This window comes from Alexandromys fortis, unplaced genomic scaffold, assembly GCF_014885135.2.
Source record: "Alexandromys fortis isolate MF-2015 unplaced genomic scaffold, M_Fortis_MF-2015_v1.1 scaffold_25, whole genome shotgun sequence".
Lineage (NCBI taxonomy): Eukaryota > Metazoa > Chordata > Mammalia > Rodentia > Cricetidae > Alexandromys > Alexandromys fortis.
In genome coordinates, this window is record NW_026067904.1 from 14014615 (window position 1) to 14036348 (window position 21734).

General features: G+C 43.5%; 1 protein-coding gene across 1 annotated transcript in view; it reads left to right on the forward strand.

Moving 5' to 3' along the window:
* The first annotated feature begins 10046 nt into the window (after positions 1-10046).
* LOC126497087 (meprin A subunit beta-like) overlaps positions 10047-21734 on the forward strand; it is a 29440-nt gene continuing 17752 nt past the window's right edge. Inside the window, 5 exon segments of the mRNA XM_050134917.1 lie at positions 10047-10112; positions 12651-12669; positions 13241-13291; positions 13998-14038; positions 16797-16875. Coding sequence (XP_049990874.1) covers positions 10047-10112; positions 12651-12669; positions 13241-13291; positions 13998-14038; positions 16797-16875 — 256 coding nt within the window.

Genomic DNA, 21734 nt, shown 5'->3' on the forward strand with positions numbered 1-21734 from the left:
TTGGATGCTCACCTTACTAGACCTGGATGGAGGAGAGTGGTCCTTGGACTTCCCACCGGGCAGGGAACCCTGATTGCTCTTTGGGCTGACGAGGGAGGGGGAGGGGGAGGGAAAGGGGAGGCGGAGGTGGGGAAGAGACAGAAATCTTTAATAAATTAAAAAAAAACTAAACTAAACAAACAACAACAACAAAAATCTAACCTTCACCAGGCCCAATAAACCTTTTGGCCCACAAATTTTTCTGAGTTGCTCAGTTCAGTCTCATAGCAGACTGAATATTCTGGTAGGTGATGTCTCAGCCAGACGCCAGGTTTGCGATCAAGTAAATCTAAAACAGAGAGCCCTTTGTCAGGAAGGGGTCCAAAGGAGAGACCAACACCCTGGTGAACTCTGGGAAAACTGACTCCACCAAGATCTGACCTGCTGGGGAAGGATAATAGTGTTTGGCAGTATCTGTTCAGGGTGGGTAAAAAGTGTCTCACCTAATCTAAAACTGCTCAAACAGCAGCTAAAAAGCTCCTCCAGGAACCAATTTCCAGATATGGCCTCCCCTTAGCAATGAGTTCCAATATGGCCTGGCGTTCATAGCCGAAACCTCTTCAGAGCCTGTCTCACAGTGACACACACCTCCTAATAGTGCCGCTTCCTTTCAAACCATTGCTTTCCACTCTCTGGCCCCCAAACACTTGTAGTTATATCATAATGCAAAAATACATTCAGTCCAACTCCAGTAGTCCCCATTGTCTCATATAACAGTCTCACACTTATTTGGAAGTCTGAATTTCAAAGTCTCTTAAGGGGTTCATACAATCTCTTACCTGTAATCCCCTATAAAATAAAAATAAAAAAGGAAATCATGTACTTCCAACATATAATGGCACAGGATACACTTTAATGATCTAAAACACAGGGGAGGGAGCATAATGAGGAAATACTGAACCAAAACAAAACCCAAACCCTACTGGGCAAACTCCAAACTCTGCATCTCTGTGTCTGATGTCAAAACCCTTTTCGGATCTCCCACTCCTTTCAGCTTTGGCGCCTGCAATGGACTTCTTTCTCTTGAGCTGTTTTCACTCCCCGTCAGCAGTTTTCCTTGTCAGGTATTCCATGTCTCTGGCATCTCCAACATCTTGGGATCTCCAAAGCATTCCAGGCTTCAACTTCACAGCTTCACACAATAGCCTCTCTAGGATTCAATTCAGGGATAGTCATTGGCAATGTCTGGCCTCAGCAGCTTTCCTTAGTTGTGGATGCAAATTCCATAGTCCTTTTCATCTATCCTCAGTGCTAGAATTATGTGTCCAAAGCTGCCAGGTTCTGCAGCTTGCCTGGGCTGGAACATTGCCCACTTGTTCAATTACATCTTTACCAGCTTTCTGATTTTAATATTTTTTTCTACTGCCTAAACTTAGCTGTTTTGGAACTTACTCTGTAGACCAAGATGTCCTCAAACTCAGAGATCCATCAGCCTCTGCCTTCTGACTCCTGAGATTAAAGGTGTGTGCTACCACATCTTCCTCTAAGTTTTTTTTTAGTTTTCACAAATGGAAACTTAGCTGGGTAGGATCTTGCCCTGAGGTTACCACTCCCTTTATTCCATTTCTTAAATTGTTTGTCTCCTGAACACAAGACTTGGCTCTACTCCACTTCCTGGTGCTCTTTTTCTTCACAAATCTTTTATTTTGTAATTTATATAGCTCAGCTTGTTCCCTTTTATTATAAATCTCCATTAGAATGACCATTAGCCACATGACAAAGTGTTTTGAAATTTTTCTCTGCCGGTGGAATTAACCTAAACCCTTCACCTTAGCCTCAGGCAGACTCTTTGGACAAGGGCAAAGGGCAGTCACTTTCTTCACCAAATATCACAAAAAGGATCTCTAGACAACATACTAAAATTTTCTCCTCTGAAACCTCTTGAGGTAGCCCTCCAAAGTTCATCAAATCATACTCAGCACCACAGTCTTCCATGCTCCTACTAGTATGGCCCATTAAGCAGTGCTTAGAGCATTCCACTGCTTTCTTAACCCAAAGTATCAGAGTCCAAATTATTCTAAACAAAAACATAGTCAGTGCTATCACAACAACACCCCACTCCTGGCACCAACTTCTGTCTTGGTTAGAGCTTCTACTGCTGTGATGAGACACCATGACAATGACAACTCTTATGAAGGAAAACATCTAATTGTGGTTGTTTGTTTATAGTTTAGAGGTTCAAATCATGATGGTCATGGTGGGAAGCAAGACAACACAAAGGCAGACATTCTTCTGGAGAGGTAGCTGAGAGTTCTTAAGTCTTGACTTACAGGCAACAGGACGTGATTTGAGCATATATCAGACCTCAAAGCCTGCATCCACAGTGAAATACTTGCTAAAATAAGGCCATACCTACTAATAGTGCCACTCCCTTTGGGAACTATTTTCTTCCAAAGCACCACACCTCTTCATTAATAGCTAAAGCTTTTAGACTTAGATTAAAACTTTATTGTGCACTTAGAGATCTGGCCAGGTTAAAAATAAATACAACATTAAAAAAAAACTTTTAAAAAAATCTTAATAGAGTCTACCAAAGAAGGAAATGACCTCCTTCCTTTGCATTGCTTTGGGCCCACTGCACCCCATACAGGGAGGAATTTGCACCACTATGAGATTTGTAATGGTCTGCTCTGTCCCCTTTAAGAGATAATCCATCACACACACCCCAGTTCACCTAGGCAAGCTGATCTTCAGCTTCCAGCCTCTTTTTCCATCTCCCTCTGAAAAAAAGGCAGCTTCTGTCTCTCCCTTCTCCTTTCCTTCTCCCCTTCACTTCCATAACCCATGAAATAAATATCCAACCTCACTCTGCATGGCATGCCTATCCATCTATCTCACGCCCACCATATGGCTCCCTGCCTGCTACCTGCACCTTGGGTGTAATGGAAAAATTAAAAATGCTGCAGGATCCCCCATGGCAGCAGGCAGCAGAAATGCTGTAGGTCCCCAAGCGGTGGTAGCGGGCCATGTGGCAGCAGGCAGCTGGCCCTGAGAGCAGCCAGTCCCAGGCAAAGACCTGCCCATCCCTGAATGGTGGCTGGTCCCAGGCAGGGAGACACGTGGCAGGCGGGTAAGAGACAGAGACATGGATAGGCACGACAAGCAGAGTGAGGTTGAATACTTATTCAGGGGGTTATGGAGGGGAAGGGAAAAGGGGAGAAGGGCAAAGAGGCAGGGGGGAGAGGGAGAGGGAGAAGGAGATAGAGGAGAGACCAAAGCTGCCTCTCCAAGGGGAAGATAGAGAGAAGAGAGAGACTAAGGCTGCAAGAAGGAAGGAAGACCTGCCTGCCTCCGCTGATGGGGGAGGGAGTGGGCATGGCTTGTCTCTTAAAGAGACAGAACAACCATTACATTGGGCACCTGCAGTGGTCTCATGGCCAACTGCCGGCTGCAGCCACTTGGGGATCCACAGCATTTTACTTTTACCATTACAAAATTATGTTTGAAAGATCTCCCCAGGTGCTTCCCTGGCTCAGAGAACTGTAGTTGGGAAAACTCCCTAACCATTCCTTTCTCAGGTCATTAGAGACCCTCCAGTTCTCCATTAAGCTATCTGAGAGACTCAGCTGACCTCTGGGTCACCAGTTTCCCCTTGTTATTCCAGTGATGCCATCTGAGACAAGAGAAGAGCCAGAGGGTGCTGGAAATAACCAGGAAAGAAGACTACAAGGTGTCTCTATTCCCACAGTGGTGAAGACAGCTGACATCACACCATGGGTCCACAGCACCCAGGCCAAGAAAGTGCAAATCATAGACACCCACGACAAATGGACTGCTTCTGGATTATGGGCTCAGAGAGTTGAGGTTTCATTGGGCTCAGGACCTTCCACTCACTGCCCCTCTCCCTCCTCCCGAGTCTCGTGTTTTGTACTATGGATATGAATTCAGGGTGTTGGTCCAACCTCCACCACTCACAGGGAGGGCCTGGAACCTGAGAAAGACCTACACCGGGAAGGTTTTCACTAACGTAGTTACAGATCAGCAATGGACATCCATCTTAATCTTTACTTACTAGTATCAACTTCACGTGTCTGGTTGTACAGAGCAAAACTAAAATCTATAAAAACTTATCTTTTGAGATAAGAACATAACATTTACAATTCTATGCATGCCCTGTGGGTGGTCCTCCTAGTTACCAGAAACAAGGAAGTTTCCACTGCAATAATTAGGGTTGTAAAACTAAGACTTCCTCAAAAAATTCTTTTAAAGTATTCTGGCCTTGTGGGAGGCTGAGGAAGGGGGTGGGGGAATGGAGAAAGTGCCAAGAATTCAAACTCTGGAACGGGAAAGGGAACGGACCTGGAGGATAGCAATAATTGTTTCCAGCCCAAAAGCAGCCAGAATTGTTGATTATGCTGAGACACCCAGGTCCTGTAGTACACAGAGATAGGAGCTAACTGGCCTATCAGCCCACTATTAGCTCAATCAGCAAATGAAGTTTTGGTTTTTTTGTTTTGTTTTTTGTTTTGGTTTTGGTTTAAATCAGTGTCCAAACAGTCTTCTCCGGAGAATGCCCCACAACTCGTGCCTCAAATGAAAAGACTGAACGTGATAGAGGAGGACACCTGTGTCCCCTTCTGGGCTTGTTAGCAGAGACACACATGCCACCTTCTCACATGTGCATACATAGACATACAAACAAACAAACAAACAAGCAAATATTTTACCAAAACTCAGTAATGGGGCTGGAGAGAGGCTCAGTGGGCATTGGCTGCTCTTCCAGAGGACACTGGTTCAATCCCAGCATCCGCATGGTGGCTAATAACCACTTGTAAGTCCAGTCCCAGGGACCCTCTTTTTGCTTCTGCAAAGGGCACATATAGTTGAGAGAGAAGCATGCAGGAAAAATACTCATACATGTAGAATATAGAAAATAAATCTAAAAATAATATCAAGAGTGATGTTTCTTCAAGACATTTGAAAGCTTGAGCTGAAGGGGCATTTAGCTGAACTTGGCTTTGAGGGAGTCAACTTTCATTCTTAAAAAGATTTATTCTATTACATGGAAAATTCTGTGAATTTATTTGTTTCTGTGTGGCACTTGTTCACATCAGTGCCTATGGAAGTCAGAATATGGCTTTGGATCCTCTGGAGCTGAGGTTGCAGGCAGTGTTAAGCTGGGAACCGAATTCTAGTCTTCTACAAAAGCAGTGGATGCTTTGACCAGTGAGCATCTTTCCAGCCCCCACATCCCTCAAGCAGCCCCATAAAGTAGACAAACAACCAATTAGAAGCAGGCGCCAATGTTACTGTTGCTGATCAGAGTCACCAATCCCAGTCTAGACTGTAGTCATTCACAGTAACAAGACACCAGCTGAGTGGGCTAGACTCAGTATTCCTGTTGTGGGTGGAGAAAGCTGTAACCTGGTCTGATGGAGGCATGAATCTTTGCTTTGTTCCCTGTGAGCTTGCTGCCAGCAGAGCACAGGTATTAGAAGTGGGGTGACCCGTGTAGGGATAGAATTTTCCCTCTCAGCCTCTGTCATCTGACTTTGATGAGATACTCCTGATCCTTGGCTGCTTCTGAGAATCAAGGATAGGGGTCCTTAAAGGAAGAAGAATTTCTCTAGCCAACCTGTCTGGTGACTCTCCTGCCTGGGTTGTCCAGTTAGCTGGGTTCTGCCGTCTGCAGATTTTGGATGAGCGAGCCTCTGTTATCATGTGGAATCAACTAATCAAAGTAAATCTGTCTCCTTCTGGGTATTTACACATGCTGTGTTCCTTCCACCTCAAACACCCTGTTAATCAGAAACCATGGTCTGAGAAATGTGGTAAAAGAGGGTAATCTAAGGGAGGGTCTTGGAATTCCTTCCTGAGAAACGTGTCAGGCTGATCAGCAGCAAGCAGTGCAGACAGCCTGCAACTGTGCCTTGTGCATGCGGTTGCAGTCTACCTGGTCTGCATTTGTGGTCTCAATATGAGGACTTCCAGAACCACCCATAAGTGTTCTTTCCCTTATCTCCTTATACATGTAGTTTAAGCACACAGTTATATGTATGGACATATGTACAATGACTTTATAGAGAGTGATGGAAGGAGCTTCCCAGTAGATATGAGTGCAATAGATATGACTGCATATATGTATATGTATGCAAATATGCACACAAAAATATAGAGAGAGAGAGAGGATGCAGAGAGCTTCTCAATATGTTTAGAAGTCTTTATAAAATGTTGTGAAGAGCTGGTTTTAGGAAACTCATGTCATAACTTGCTGTTTTTGTTTTTAAGTGAGTCAGAATCATATAGCCCAGGTTGACCTTGAGCTCCCTACTCAGTACAGCAGGACCTTGAACTTCTGACCCACCCACTTCTACATTAGTTCAGCGATTATAGGGTATACCATAGCTCCCCGTTTTTGTAGTTCTGGGGATTGAACCCAGGGCTTCACACATGCTAAGCAAACACTCTACAAACTGAGCAAGAGACCATCCCTACAACTTGCACTTTTTGTAAAAGATAATCAGGTAAAGAAAGACACATTATGAGGACACCGTGTAATATTTTGGATGCCATTGTTGCACCTCTGTGCTAGCTCCTGCAGAATCCTTTCTGCCCTCAGAGTGTGTAACACTCAGGTCTAGAATGTCATCCTCTTCCATGGTTGGCTTGTGAGTCATATTTCTGAGAGAAACCATTTTCCCGGTTCCAGGGGATTTCCCACTGACCTATAAATTTTGTAATCATAACACAGGGGTTCCAGTTGATAATGTTATCTTGGGAGAAAGGAAGGGCACAGTTGGACAGCAAGCAGAGGCAAACACGGCTTCACAGGTCTGATAAAGCTTGTGAAGGCTCTCTGGGGACAGGATGGTATTTGAAGGGAAGCTGGAGACCCTTTTCTTCTACAAGTGATGCTCCTGCAGTAGACTTTGATTGAACCCCAGGAGAGAAGAGAATACGGAAGCCGTCCATCCAGTGCAGGCCGCATAGAGCTTTTGCAGTTGGATTCAGCAGTGCCTCGTTGACTGTCTATGAGATGCCTCCTCAGACCTGGGTCATACCCTGGGATTAGCATGGAAAAGAGACTCCCCTGTCCCAGGAACTGCTGCTTCCTGCTCTTTTTTTTAATATTTATTTATTATGTATACAATTTTCTGTCTCCGTGTATGCCTGAAAGCCAGAAGAGGGCACCAGTCCTCATTACAGATGGTTGGGAGCCACCATGTGGTTGCTGGGAATTGAACTCAGGACCTTTGGAAGAGTAGGCAATGCTCTTAACCTCTGATCCATCTCTCCATCCCCTGCTTCCTGCTCTTTCAGCTGCTCTTCTCCTCTTCCCAAGGGCAGCTGTCCTGATGCATAGAGTGCAGTTAGGTGTGTCAGGCCTACAAGGAGGCTTGGAAAGCCAGATGTTCGTGATTCGGTCTCACTCATTCAGAGATCTCACTTTATCTTTCCTTTAAAAAAGTTAGCTGATTTGTATGTATATGACTGTTTGCCTGCATATATATGGACGTGCACCACAAGTCTACCTGGTGTCTGCAGAGGCCAGAAGAGGGCAACAGAGTCCATGGAACTAGAATAACAGACAAGTGTGATCCTACCTGGGAGGCACCTGGGTCCTGAGAAGAGGAGCCAATGCTCCCAAGTTCCCAGTCATCTCTCCAGCTCCCTCACTTTACTTTTCTTTAAAAGGCATTGTTATTCCACAGAGGTGGTAGAGATTTCACCGCAGCCAATGCAGGGCAAACGATTTTTGCATATGTGGTGTTTGGGAATCAAGCTCAGGGCTATGGAAGGGCTGGGCAAGGGACCTGCTGCTGAAGTGCACCTCCAACCCCAAATTATTTGGTGTCCAAGTTTAAAGCCAGAGGTGTTGGCAAGGCCACATGTGATCCCCAATGTCATCTATTCTCAGGCACCCTTGGAAAATTGTTCCTCCGGTTGTCATCCTAGATAGTCTTGCTATGGAAACATCCTCATTTCCATGTATGTGACCCTTCAGAGTGGGTATGTTCTCTGACATGTATGGATCAATTTGGCCTCACAGGAGTGATTCTCTTCTTTCCTAATATCCGTTTGCTTCTGTATTTGTGGCTCCTTATGGCTCTAACCAGGAAAACGACCATTTAACTCAGGACTTAATAAACTATCCCTAGAGTATCAGGAAGACAGTGTGAGGTTGATTCATACGCGTGCACACATGTGTGTTTATGCATGTGTATGTGCGCATGTGTGCATGTGTGTGGGTGTGAGTGTGTCTGTGTGTGCACTTGGGAATCAAACCCTTGTGTGTTCTAGACAAGCACCCCAACACAAACAACATCCATCTTCATAACTTCTGGTTTTTTACACAGTCCTGGAACTGAATCTTGTGCTCTGTGTAGGGTTTTCAAGTACTGTGTCGCTGAGAAACTCCAGCTTATGATTTATTATCACTATATATGTAGGTCAGGCTGACATTGAGCTCATCATCCTCCTGCCTCAGCATCCTGAGGGCTGGAATTATAGGAATGCATATTGCTCCAAGCCCACACCTAAAGTTTAAAGTTTTCCATTTAAAACTTGTCTTACTCTCAGAGGGTAGCGATGGCTTGCCCAGGTTCAAATGTATCTTCCTGGGCTGGGAAAATGGCTCAGTCAGTTTACTGTGCAAACACAGGGACCTGAACTTGGATGTACAGCACCTATGTAAAAGTCAGGCATGATGGTGCACATCTGTAAGCACAGCGCTGAGGGGACAGATGTGGGCAGATTCTGAGAGCTCACTGTCTAGTCAGGCTAGTTCAACCGATGAACTCTAGGTTCAGTGAGAGACCCTGTTTCAAAAAAGTAAGGTGAGGGGCATCAACACTTGAATCCGCCTCTGGCCTCCCTACTTCTGTGCTGTATGAGAGCTGGCATGGGAATACACAGCACTTCTGCGTGCACCTAATCACACACTCACACAAACATGTGCATCACACTCACAAGAGAAGCAGCATCCTGGGCACTTTGTCTAGGCCACATATCTTTTTGTAGACTTTCAATGAACACAGAATGGGACAAAAAGACCAAACTAGGAAAAGGCAATGAAGAAAAAGATATAGAATATTATATTTCAAAACTGTTACTCTGCATCAGGCAGATGAAACTGTGGGGATGGAGTTATGTTGTCTCCAGAGAGTAGAAGTTATTCCAGGGAGAAAAGAAACTATGACAAAGACTTGAGAGAGCTTAGGAACATTTTATTAGAAGACCAGTGAGCATAGCTATCCTCTCAGCCCATCCCATCTGAGTTTGTCTTTGAGAACCTTCAGGAGGGAGACACTTCACTATTTTGCTATTTTATATCTGAATACCAAACGTGTTCATTTCTAGGTATGTCAATAGATCCTAGACTTTATAAAGTTATAGATTGTCAAAAAAGTTTTATTAGGTCAATGACAGATAAGAGTCAGTGGACAGAACTGGCTACATCAAAGCAACATAGGCTATCTGATGGAAGACGCTTCATAAATGTTAATTATTTGAACAAGAGTATAAACTTGGTATACATATTTCATTATTTAAATATATTCCAGGCTGGCCTCAAATTCACTATTTAGCCAAGATGATCTTGAACTTCAGATCCTCTTTCCTTTACCTACGGAATGCTGCTGAGGTTACAAGCGTGCACCACCATGCCTGGTGTATGTGGGATTGGGGGTGAACCCTGGGCCACATGCATGCCAGACAAGCATTTTACCAACTGACCCACACCTCCTACCTTCTGCGCTCGTGTGTGCGTGTGTGTGTGCATATGTTTCTGTTTGCTCAAGTGAACAGTCCGCATACATTAGAGACTATACTCCAGTGACAGGTGTTAGCAATTCATTGTTGGCACAGTAAAGAGAGGGAAAAATATAGGTGTGTTAATCACTGTGGACTTTACCTCCTTGATTGGAAGTGACTACAGCAACAAGATGATTTGGGAGATGAGCCATTAACATGAGGACCAAAGGCCGGAAGTTATGATGACTAGCTTTTAAAAGTTAGCTCTGCAATGACTATGCCAGAGCTTACAGCTTTCTGCTGGAAGTCACAGTATGGATGCCTGGCATCGGCCTTGGTTCCTGGTTTGTGCCACATTTCTTCTCCTGGTTTCTGGCTTGGTAAGAAAACAATTGGGGGCTCATTGATATGAATCATTTAGTGATAATCATTTGCTCACGTTTTGTTTTATGTATTTCAAAATTTTCATCTTAAATGAGGATTTCTTGCCGGTAGACAGAGGCCAGAAAGGTATTGGGTGTATGAAGTCACTCCGGCAGAGAGGTCCAGAGATTGTGAGAGAAAATTGTATTTTCCTTTCAGTTTCTCTGTTGTGTGGCAGGTGTCTTTTGCTAAGACAGAGAATGTGAGTTTTGAAAGCCATTGCTATTGCTGAGTGACAGACTTATTGCCATTAGAGTAAGGACATGGGGGAAGACTGAGAAATGTCAGAGGCAATGTCCACACTTCAAAGTTTAATATGGAGTTTCCTTTCTGCATCTTTGTGGGTCTAAACTAATCTTCCCTCACTGATGGGCAGATTGTACCCCAAGCTAGTTTGAGGTCTTAGACAGAATTTCTAATGGCCAAGGAAACCCTTTAATTGGACTTAAAATACATCATACGAGCTGATGGTGTACAGATATGAACGGAGAATTAAGGTGTGAGGTGCTGTTTCATCATGTTTATCTGAGGCTCAGTAGCTTCTCAGAAATCTTTCTGCACGTGTGCCGGGATAATCTGTGACTCTGTGTGTGTGTGTGTGTGTGTGTGTGTGTGTGTGTGTGTGTGTGTGTGTGATCCTGTATGAGAAAACTAGGGCGTTTGCTGTCGACATGACAGAAACCATCTGAGCAGTTCATCCCTGTGTCTTGTCAAGCATTTCGGAGGATTCTTTACTTCAGCTGTTAGTTTGAATTTGGATGCAACTGGACTTTACACTTACGTGGCACACATTACATTTTTACAGCATGTTTTTGCATGGAACCATATAATTTAATGACACTCATCCAAATCGGGTGGTGACCATGTTACACAAATAATCTGAGACCCAGGAGGGTAAACTAAATTGACTTAACTTAGGGAACCCAGGCATAACTCACAGTCTACCAGTTCTGCTGCCTTCTTCTTAGATTAAGATAAAGGAATAATCGATTATGAAATTTCTCAAAGGGCCTGCGGGAGACAGCCTTCAGTAAACTGCTTGCCACTGCAGGCAAGAGGACTTCAGTTTGACTCCCAGAACACATATAAAAGGCCAGCTGTGATGGCAGGTGCTTCTCATGCCAATGCTGGGGGGACCAAAATGTGGGGCTTCTGGGGCCGGTTGATGAGACATCCTAGCCTAATTGATGAGCTATGGGCCCAGTGAGAGACTCTGTGTCAGAAGTAAGGCTATTGGCTCCTGGGGAATAACACTTGTGGATGATTTCTGGCCACTATAAACACCCCCTTAACATGCCCCTGTGCATAACCCACCCCCAAATTAAATTTCTGATGTTGGTTTCAATTTTTATTTACACATTGTGTATGTAACTCTGTAATTTGTTTCCTATCCATTTGAAAATATATGTATTTTAGCTGGGTGCTGGTGGCACAAGCCTTTAATTCTTGCACTTGGGAGGCGGAGGCAGAGGCAACTCTGACATCAAGGCCAGCCTGGTGTACAGGAGAGCCAGGTCTACTCAGAGAGAAATTGTTTCAAAAACAAACAAAAACGGAAAAGAGGAATGTATATTTTTTAAAAAAAATCACAAAATCTACCTATTGGTTCTTTGCTTAGATGTTAAGTATTATTTTTCGAATGTAGAGTCCTGGGAGAAACATGAAAGTAAACATGATTTTCCTGAGGTATGAGGGAAAGTTTCTGTTATTATTTGGAAATAAATTTTTAGCTCTACCAAGCACTGCTCACTAGTGTTACATGGCATCATGTGTAAAATGAGTGTGTATACCAGGGCTGGAGTCTTGTGCACTATGTTCTTTTCCAGCTTTGAAGTTGATTTTTTGTCTCTACCTTTAAACTCATTGAACAGGAAGGTCCAGTTTCTATAAGAAGTAAGAATATCTGTCTGGACAGAACGTCATGTAAACTCCAGCTTGCTTGTCTGGCATATATGGAAGCAAACAATACGTCATATTAGTAAAAAGAACTGTGTGGTTGTGAGTTAGAGCCACTGTGGCTCATGCTTGTCACCCCAGTACTTGGGCAGCTGACGCAGAAGGATTGTATCAAGTTCAGGGTTAGACTTAGACTGAAATGTGAGTTCCAGTTTGAACTAAAAGAGAGACTGTTCAAAAATAAATACAACAGGGGGCTGGAGAGATGGCTCAGCAGGTGACACAGCCCTGGCCGCAGGCTTGATGATGTGAGTTTAGTCCTAGGATCTCACACTGGACACAGAGAACTGATCGTCTCCAGTTCTGCTCTGCCCATCACACACGAACATCATAGGAAGGAAGGAAGAAAGAAAGGAAGGAAGGAAGGAAGGAAGGAAGGAAGGAAGGAAGGAAGGAAGGAAGGAAGGAAGAATGAATGAATGAATGAATGAACAAATGAATAAAATCTTAAGGATGATTATAAAAGGAATCTAAAATTGTAACAAATTCATTCGTATTATGGGTATCACAGTAATATCTTTTTGTGTGTTTTTTCACAGCCAGCTCCAAAAAACTTTGGTGAGTCTGCTGGAGATTTGCCCTAGCATGCAGGGTAAGACAGTTATGGGGTGAATGACAGGGACAGATGCACAGGGTGTGCCAACCCAAGGGGAAGGCGACAAGTGGAATGCAGCAGAAGACAGAGTGACTGCATCAGTGACCTGAACTTTGCTCAACACTGGCTGGCTCCGTTCACCAGGACCCATCTGCCCAGCTGAAAAACAGAAGTACAAGAACGGCCAATAAAATGGCTTTCGGGTTGAGCGATTTTAGACACTCATTTCCTAGTTAGTCACTCATTCCCACCTTCCACACTATGGTTACTCACGTACGGAGTGACCAATGCTATTCCTACAATCACCTGACACCCAAGGGATGTGGAGAGGACAGAGTATGCATCCAAAGTCCTCCGTCTAGTCCCCAGTCTGGCTCCCAGGAGGGTCTCAAGGAATGAGAGTCCCCCTCAGTTAATCAATGCAAGTTAAATTAGAATCTGAGGCAACAAATTGTTTACTTCTGATTGTTTGATTAATGAGAACCTCTTTCCTCTCATGAACATAACATTCAATGTGGTTTTTTCTTATTTCAGTCAAAGATATAGATGAGGGAATTGATCGAGACATATTCAACATCAATGAAGGTTTGTGGATTTTTCTTCATTCTTTTTTGCTACCATATTTAAAATATATTTATTATTTGTGTGTGTGTGTGACACACTACATGTGTGGAGGTCAGAGGACAACATGTAGGATTCAGTCCTCTTTTCCCACCATATGGGTTCCCAGGACTCGAACTCAGGTGTCAGGGCATGGTGGCAAGTGCCCTTTACTGCCTGAGCTATCTCGCAGGGCCCCTCTTAGTTCGTTTTATTATCATATTTTACTTATGTACGATGGTGGCTTTCCTTATGACATTTTCATGCATGTATATAACGTATTTGTTCTTGTCCATCCCATCACCCCTCTATTTCCCTCTAGTTCCCCAGGCTCCCAGCAATCTCCACCCTCTTCTCAGTTTGTCCCACTCTACTCTCTTGGTTTTTCTCTCCTCTTGGGAACTGATGTGTGTCATTAGGGTGTCTTACAACAGTCTTGTGTGAGGGGTCATTTACAACTTAATATGGCTACACTGATAAAGAAAATATCTTTTCTTTATCATGGGCAACTTAACAGTGGCTATACTGATAAAGAAAATGTCTCTTCCACATAAAGCAACCATTAACCTGCCTATAGATTGTGGTGGTAGGATCTTGTGAGCCTTCTCTCTCTGGAATTGTTAAAACATCTTCTATTATGTGGTATGCGAACTCAATTCAATAACATGAGTTATCTGAATTCTTCTCTTAGGTTTGGGACTGGACCTTTTTGAGGGAGACATCAAACTCAAGGTGAGTTGCAGTGATGCTTGCATGGTGAATGATGGGAGCCAGCTGTCAGTATCTGCAGATGGATGGGCACAGGCTGTTTGTGTAGGCTCTGTTTCTGAAGGTGCAGCCGCCAGTGGCGCTAACTCCGAGATGCTGTCCAGGAAGGACTCTCATGTCTACACCTTCATCTTCCATCGCTTAGGGTTTCTGTGTGGTGAAGGTCACTATCTCACATATGTGGTGCTCTGATTTTAATGATTGCAGCAATAAGAATTTTCATTTAAAAACAGAACTGGTTTAACTGATTGAAGCAGAATAAAACTGAATTTGTAAATATCTCCAATCTTTTTATCAAAAGAAATAGTAATAATGCTATTATTATTATTCACCCCTTCCCCATCACTACAAATGGTGAGATCAAGGAAGGGCTCTTCCAAAGCAGCTCTTAGAGTGTTGATCCTGACTTAGCTGTCATGACACCATGCTGAATGCATGTGTAGATGTATATGCAGAGTAATGGGGTTTAAAACTTCAGTGTCTTACTGGACATGGTGGCCTGCCACACACCTTTAATCCCAGCACTCAGGTAGAAACTTGTTGGTCTCTGAGTTCAAGCAGCCTGGTCTACATGGTAAGTTCCAGGACAGCCAGGGCTGCACAGTGAAACCCTGCCCCCCCCCAAAAAAAAAACAAATCAAAACAAATCAACCAACCAAAAAACAAAAGTTCAGTGTCTTAGGCACTTTTTAAAAAGAAAATCAAGAGATCATTGTTTGTTTGCCACATTTTTAAAATTTTAATAACTTAACTATCCCTTTGTAGGTGTTGGAGTCAAACATAGATACTTAATGTGTTTGTAATTCTTATATTGGAATTATTTTGTAAGTTTCTATAAACTTACAAAAACAGACAAATTAACAAGATCATTCATAATTTACAATATATATGGCCTCAGACACAGACATTATCCAATAGAGCTTAGTGATCTGCAAAATCGCACCATTTTCCCCAGAACTCTGCAGGAGAGAGGATGACAGGGTAGGAAGAAGAGAAGAAAGGGAAATGGGGGAGAGAGTTGCCACTGAAAGCTTTCCCCTGGTCCTGGACCCTCCTTTCTCTCTGCTTCTTCTTCTCACCTGAGCCAGGGCATCACACAAGCCCTCTGTGCCGAGGACAGCCAGTGGGTGACTCTAGCCCTGCCCTGTCCCTGAGCCCCAGGCTCCCTTGGTACACTGCATGTGAACGTCTACAAGACACTGCAAATCTCAGGTGTCCTCTGACCCTCCCCACGAGAGCCCTCCCCTAGAATCTTCCTCTCCGGCTGGTCATCATTGCTTCACTTCCTTCACCTCAAGGAAACGCATAAAAGCTTCAGGAGTCCCCTTTGCTCCTAAGCTATCCCCACCCCTTCCCAGCCCATTCGCGCTCCCTGCCATCCTGTCTATAACTCTCCTGAGTCACACACCTTCCCCACCATCATAATCCAAGCCCTGTCCTTTGGTTCCTTGTACGTTTCTCATAGCCTTCAAACTCATCCTCCTGTTTCAAATATTGCATTTCCCTCTCTATAATCTTTTCCACTTGGAAGTCCATTTCCCATAGTAAAGTTGTCTTCTAAATGGGTGTCTGTGGCAGAGATGACTCCGTGGATAAAGCACCTGCTTTTCAAGTTTGCAGACCTTGCTGCGTTTACTATCCAGACGTATCTGTTGCCTGGGATGACATTTGTTATATTGCCAGAGTAGATACACTAATAAAACATCATTCATTTTCATTATAATGTTTAAATTACTTTACAAATATTTTTATTCATTTCTTTTTATCCTATGTGTATGAGTGTTTTGCTGGCATGTATCTCTGTACTGTGTGTGTGTGTGTGTGTGTGTAGGGCTACTGGAGCCATAAGAGGTCATTGAGACTCCTGGAACTGGGGTTATGGGTGGTTTTGAGTTACCACATGGGTGCTGGGAATAAACTGGGCCCTCTGCAAGAACAGCAAGTTCCCTAACAGCTGAGCTAGCTGTCTCTCCAGGCCCTCCTTCAGAAAAATTTGAAAATTTTCATCCATCTTATGTCTGTTTTTTTTTCCCTGAGGTGCATATTTTTAAAGTTTGGTTTAGTTATCACTTTCCTTCTGTATGTTTACTTATTTATTTGTACATGTGTGAGCCTGCATTTATTTATGTATATCATATGTACGCTGTGTGTGTGTACATCTGTGTGAGCCTGCTTTTGTTTATATATATCATATGCATGCTGTGTGTGTGTGTGAGCTGGTATGAAATTATGTGTACCATATTTATGCTGTGTGTGCCTGTGTGTTTGAGCCTGCATGAGGTTACATGTACCACATGCATGCAGTTGCTCATGGCCGGCAGAAGAGGGCACTGAATCCTCTAGAGTGACAGGCAGTTGTGAGCTGCAAATGTGGGTTCTGGGAACTGAACTTAGATCCTCTTAAAGGGTAGTAGGCAGCCTTAACTATGGAGATATCAATAGCCTGTTCTTATGTGTTTTTAATATTTAAACATCTAACAGTACTTATAGTGGAGTTTCCAGCAATCTTTTTTGAGTATCATTTCTTCTTTAGCTTCATGTTAAATATATAAATTAGTAGTTATTTCCATAAACTTTATTAAAGTATGGCCAAAATTCAGACTCATGCCCCACTGGTTTGAGCTACCAGGAAGAACTGTTAACTCCACTTATTTCCAGATTGATTATTGATTGGCTTTGTCTAGTTTACCTAACTGATCCTTTTCACATTTATTTTTGACAGCCGCAAGGGAAGAGTTCCATCATTGGAGACATCTTTAGATGGCCACATACCATTCCGTATGTTCTAAATGATAGCTTGGGTTAGTACGCACTTTGGAGTATCCATAGCTACTGTGTGTTCCTGGGATGATGGATTAATGTCTACTAGAATGGCCTTGTGTGGTGCTAAGGCTTTTGTTGTTCCTCTGTGTGGCTATGCACATTCACTTTTAAAAAAATAAGCAAAATGTAGAATTAAAAGATCTTAAATAATTCTGCCTGAATATAAGTTGGGTTTCGACCAATTTAAGAATAATTCAGTCAACCTTGATGGAGATTACCTACTTTGTGTTGAATGCTTTGGTTGGAAGCATCACCTCACCCCCTAACACCCCTATACCCAAGGAGTCTGGGGTATTTGGTGGAAAGTTCCATTCCAAGCTACCGCCCCGGGTGTTGCCTTAGTTCAAACATAGAGATTAAGGAAATACTCTTGGTTTTAATAAGGCTTGCTCTAGATTTTATTGCTATTTTTAATTCATATTCTTTCTTTCACCCTCTGTCCCTCCTTCCCCCCTCTCTTTTCTTCCTTCATCCCCCTTCTCACTCCCTCCCCTCACACTTCTCCTGCCCCTCTCTGTGTGTCTGTGGTGTGAGTGTAGTTCTGTGGTAGACAAAAAAGAGTGCTGGAGCCCCTGGAACCGGAGTTACAGTCAACTGTGAACCCCTGACATGCACTGAGGACTCAGGTTGGGTCCTCTGGAAGAGCAGTGCTTACTCTTGACCATAAGCTATCTCTGCAGCCCCAATAGTCTTTCTTTTAAAGCAATATGTTCTCATGTGTAGGTATTTATTTATTCCTTGAGGAGCTAATGGTAGAATCCAGGCCTTGGGTATGCTAGCATATGGAATCACTACCAGATCATAAGTGATTATAAAAACAGATTCATGTTTATTCCTTCTAGTTATGTGTATGTGTGTATATCTGGTGAGTGAATACCTCATGTTTGCAGTGTTGGCAGAGGCCAGAGGAGACATTGAATCCCCGTGAACTGCTTGGGTTCATTGCATGTCAATTTTAGAAACCGAATTTCAGTCCTCTAGTTAAGCAGTACAAAAGCTTAACTATTGAGCCAGTCCCACAGCCTTGGTCCCAGCACAGGGTGTAAAAGTGAGTAAAATTCACAAAATAACCAATCAAACAAATTTATAGAAAATGGCTTTGCTTTGCCAAGATTTTATTTTGCCAAGTCCAGGTGTTAACACGAGTCCACTATCTTTTATCTTTTCAGAAAATATATAGTTCCTAACTTAGTGGCAAATTATTAAAAAGTCAGAAGAGGGCTGGGGAGATGACACGCTTGAGGATGGGAATTCAGAAATCACATAAATGCTTGCTATGTATAGGGACTAACTGTAATTGAGGAACCCCAGAGCAAGGTGGCTATGGAGACTATCCATATTGGAAAACTGAGTTTGATTGAGAGACCTTCCCTTAATGATTAAGGTAGAGAAACCATGGAGGATGAGTTCTGAAATCATCCTTAGACTCCGCATCCTGTGCACACTCCTGAAGAGGTCAATTCAGATGCCAAGATTCTGAAGTAATATTGGTTACATCTGCACCCATATCCATTAACCAATGTTATTTATTTGTACTCCCAGCTTTGGTCTTTGATCATTTATAGAAGTTGGCCAAAATATATGTTTTCTATTTTATACTTGAATTTTTAATCCATCATCTATGTTTATTCTTTCATCCAGAGCAGTATGGTTTTTTAAAGCTTTATATATTTATTATATATACAATGTTCTGTCTGCATGTATGCCTGTAGGCCAGAAGAGAGTGCCAGATCTCATTACAGATGGTTGTAAGCCACCATGTAGTTGCTGGGAATTGAACTCAGGACCTCTGGAAGAATAGCCAGTGCTCTTAACCTCTGAGCCATCTCTCCAGCCCCAGCAGTATGGTTTTTACAACAGGCACAGGATTTTTTAATTTTCCTGGGGAGGCATATCCTCCACAATGATTGGGAATGACTGGACCACATCTGATCTGAAGGCCCATGAGAGCCCCCCCCCAAGGAATTTCATGATGGTAATAGTTGCCTTGTCTGTTTCTTGTTGATCTACATTCATTGGTCCAATGCCAACCTTTGCTGCATCTTCCACATAGTCCAGAAGATTGACACCATCTATTTTGTCATTCCCAGAGGAGACATTATTTCTAGGAATACCTTCAAATGTCCTATTCTACCACAATTAAAACATATAGTATTTGGATGTCTCTTTATATCTTTGGAAACTGTTTCTCCTACGCAAGCCTCAATATTATAGTCAAATGGGCAACATTGACTGTGTGAAGAATCCGTTCAGCCATTGGTGCTGATCTGACCTTTAAAGATCCAAGTATCTTTTTGCATTCTACACTGGCGTTTTCAAAAGCCAGAGATTCAATAAGTATTTGTCTAGATCCGTTACCTCTATTTGTACAGCTTCCGTTAAGTTTTATAAAAAGTCACTAAAGGGTTCTCTTGGGCCTTTTATGACCTTAGTATATGATTCAATTCTGCTTCCTAGTTCTTGAATCCTGTTCAAAGCGTTTAAGGTTTTTGTGTGGCATAGGGACAAGATGTTATCATTGTAAATAGCTTGGCTCCGTGGATCAGATAGGGGCCCTTGCCAAGAATTTGACCTTGGGAAGCCTCCAACCCTTTAACGCTACCTTCCTGCTCTAGAACTTTAGCCTCCTCTCTCCAATAGCTCTTCCACCATAACTGAAGCCCATCTTCTAGCACTACTGAGATTAATTAGAACCAACGTTTGAGAAACCCATGTCTTTACCATCTCCCTAACAAATAGTGAATGTATGCCATAAGATACTACTGCTTGCTTAATTTCTTGTAGATCTTTCATACCTATAGGTTTCCGTTTACATTCTTTATATCCATTTGGGTATTGAATATTTGCTGGCTTTTCAGAGATAATAATATGATAAGTAGCTAAAAACTCTTGTAAGTCATCTCTGACTCTGAGAGGTACTGGTGATGCTAAATCCTTTGCCTGTACCACCTCTCCTTGCTTATCAGTTCTGACAAATTCCTCAATCAATTCAAATCTTTTAATCACTCTACACATGTGATTCTAAGGTTTAAAATTTTTACTTTAATGCTATCTTCTCATCTTTAGATATTATCTGGTATTACTAACAAATCTAGTCAATTACTTAAAATCTGCATACAGAGGTTTGAGTTGGGCAGGATATCAAGGAACCCACAGCTGGCAGGCAGTTGCAAGTAGCAAAACTATTGGTCAAAGCTTGGCATTTGCAGATCCAAACTGGAAATGCAAGCCAGAGCAGCCCCTGCTCCGAGAGTCAGAGCTAGACCTGATCATAGTAGGTCTGGCAGAAGTTGCAGAGGAATTTTGGCAAAAAGCCACGGGTGACAGCAATTCAGCCACTTAGTAGGCGGTACCAAGCCAAATAAGCAAAGGCAGCAGGAAACTGACAAGTCACCATGCAGCAGGCCAGCCAAACGTGTGCAGCTGTGAGCCAGGAGGGTAGTTTAGCTGCCTGGGGTGGGAGAAGGCCACAGACAGGGTTCTGGGGAGGGTCCAACAATGGCATGGACTCTGCCATGTTGGGTGCCAATTTGTTGGCGTACAAAAGAGTTCCGCAATAGCCCGAAATGGAGTATAACAAAAGTTTATTTATCTGGGGATAAACTCACAGAAAGAATAAAGATCTTCAATCCTCTGCATGTGCTGGGAACTGGAACCAAATCCAGTAGCCAAGAGGCCCACACATGCTTTTATATTACGTGAGACGATGCCCACTGTGGGCTGCTATCTTAAAGGCCATTGGCTGAAGGGATTCCCACAGCTTCCACCCACATGCACACACACATGCTACATGCCCACACATGTGCACAATACACACACACAAAGGAAAAGGGTGGGGATAGTCAAAAGAATCTAATACAAAACTAAAAAAAAAAAAAAGCTTTTTTTATTTTATTTTTTTTATTGAGAAAAGGGAAAAAAAGTTTCCTCCTCCTCCCAGCCTCCCATTTCCCTCCCCCCTCTCATCCTTCTCCCCCTCCCCCCACTCCTCTCCCCCTCCCTCTCCAATCCAAAGAGCAGTCAGGGTTCCCTGCCCTGTGGAAAGTCCAAGGTCCTCCCCGCTCCGTCCATGTCTAGGAAGGTGAACATCCAAACTGGCTAGGCTCCCACCAAGCCGGGGGGATGGGGAGAGAAAAGTGAGAAGGGGAGGATTGGGGGAAATTGGGGAAACAGGAAGACTGGGATAAAGGAAGGTTGGATAGGGGAGCAGGGAAGCACATATCTTAGTTAAGGGAGCCACCTTAGTGTTGGCAAGAGACTTGAACCTAGAGTGGCTCCCAGGAGCCCAAGGTGATGTCCCCAGTTAGTCCCTTGGGAAGCTGAGGATAGGGAACCTGAAATGACCCTATCCTATAGCAATACTGACGAATATCTTTCATATCACCATAGAACCTTCATCTGGTGATGGATGGAGATAGAGACAGAGACCCACACTGGAGCACTGGACTGAGCTCCCAAGGTCCCAATGAGGAGCGGATGGAGGGAGAACACGAGCAAGGATGTCAGGACCACGGGGGGTGCACCCACCCACTGAGACAGTGGGGCTGATCTATTGGGAGCTCACCAAAAAAAGCTTTTCATACAAAAGAAATTCAGTTATGAGCTAGTTGTGGTGGGGCACACCTGTCATTCCAGCCCTCCTCTGGAGGAAAGGCAGATGATCTGAGCCCAAGACCTGACCAGGGTAAGAGAGAGATGGATAGAGACAGAGACAGACAGGGACACAGAGAGAGAAACAGAGAGAGAAAGAGATAGACACAGAGAGAGCCAGCCAGAGAGACAGAGAGAGAGGCAGACAGAGAGAGCTGACAGAGAGACACAGAGAACACAAGCCAGC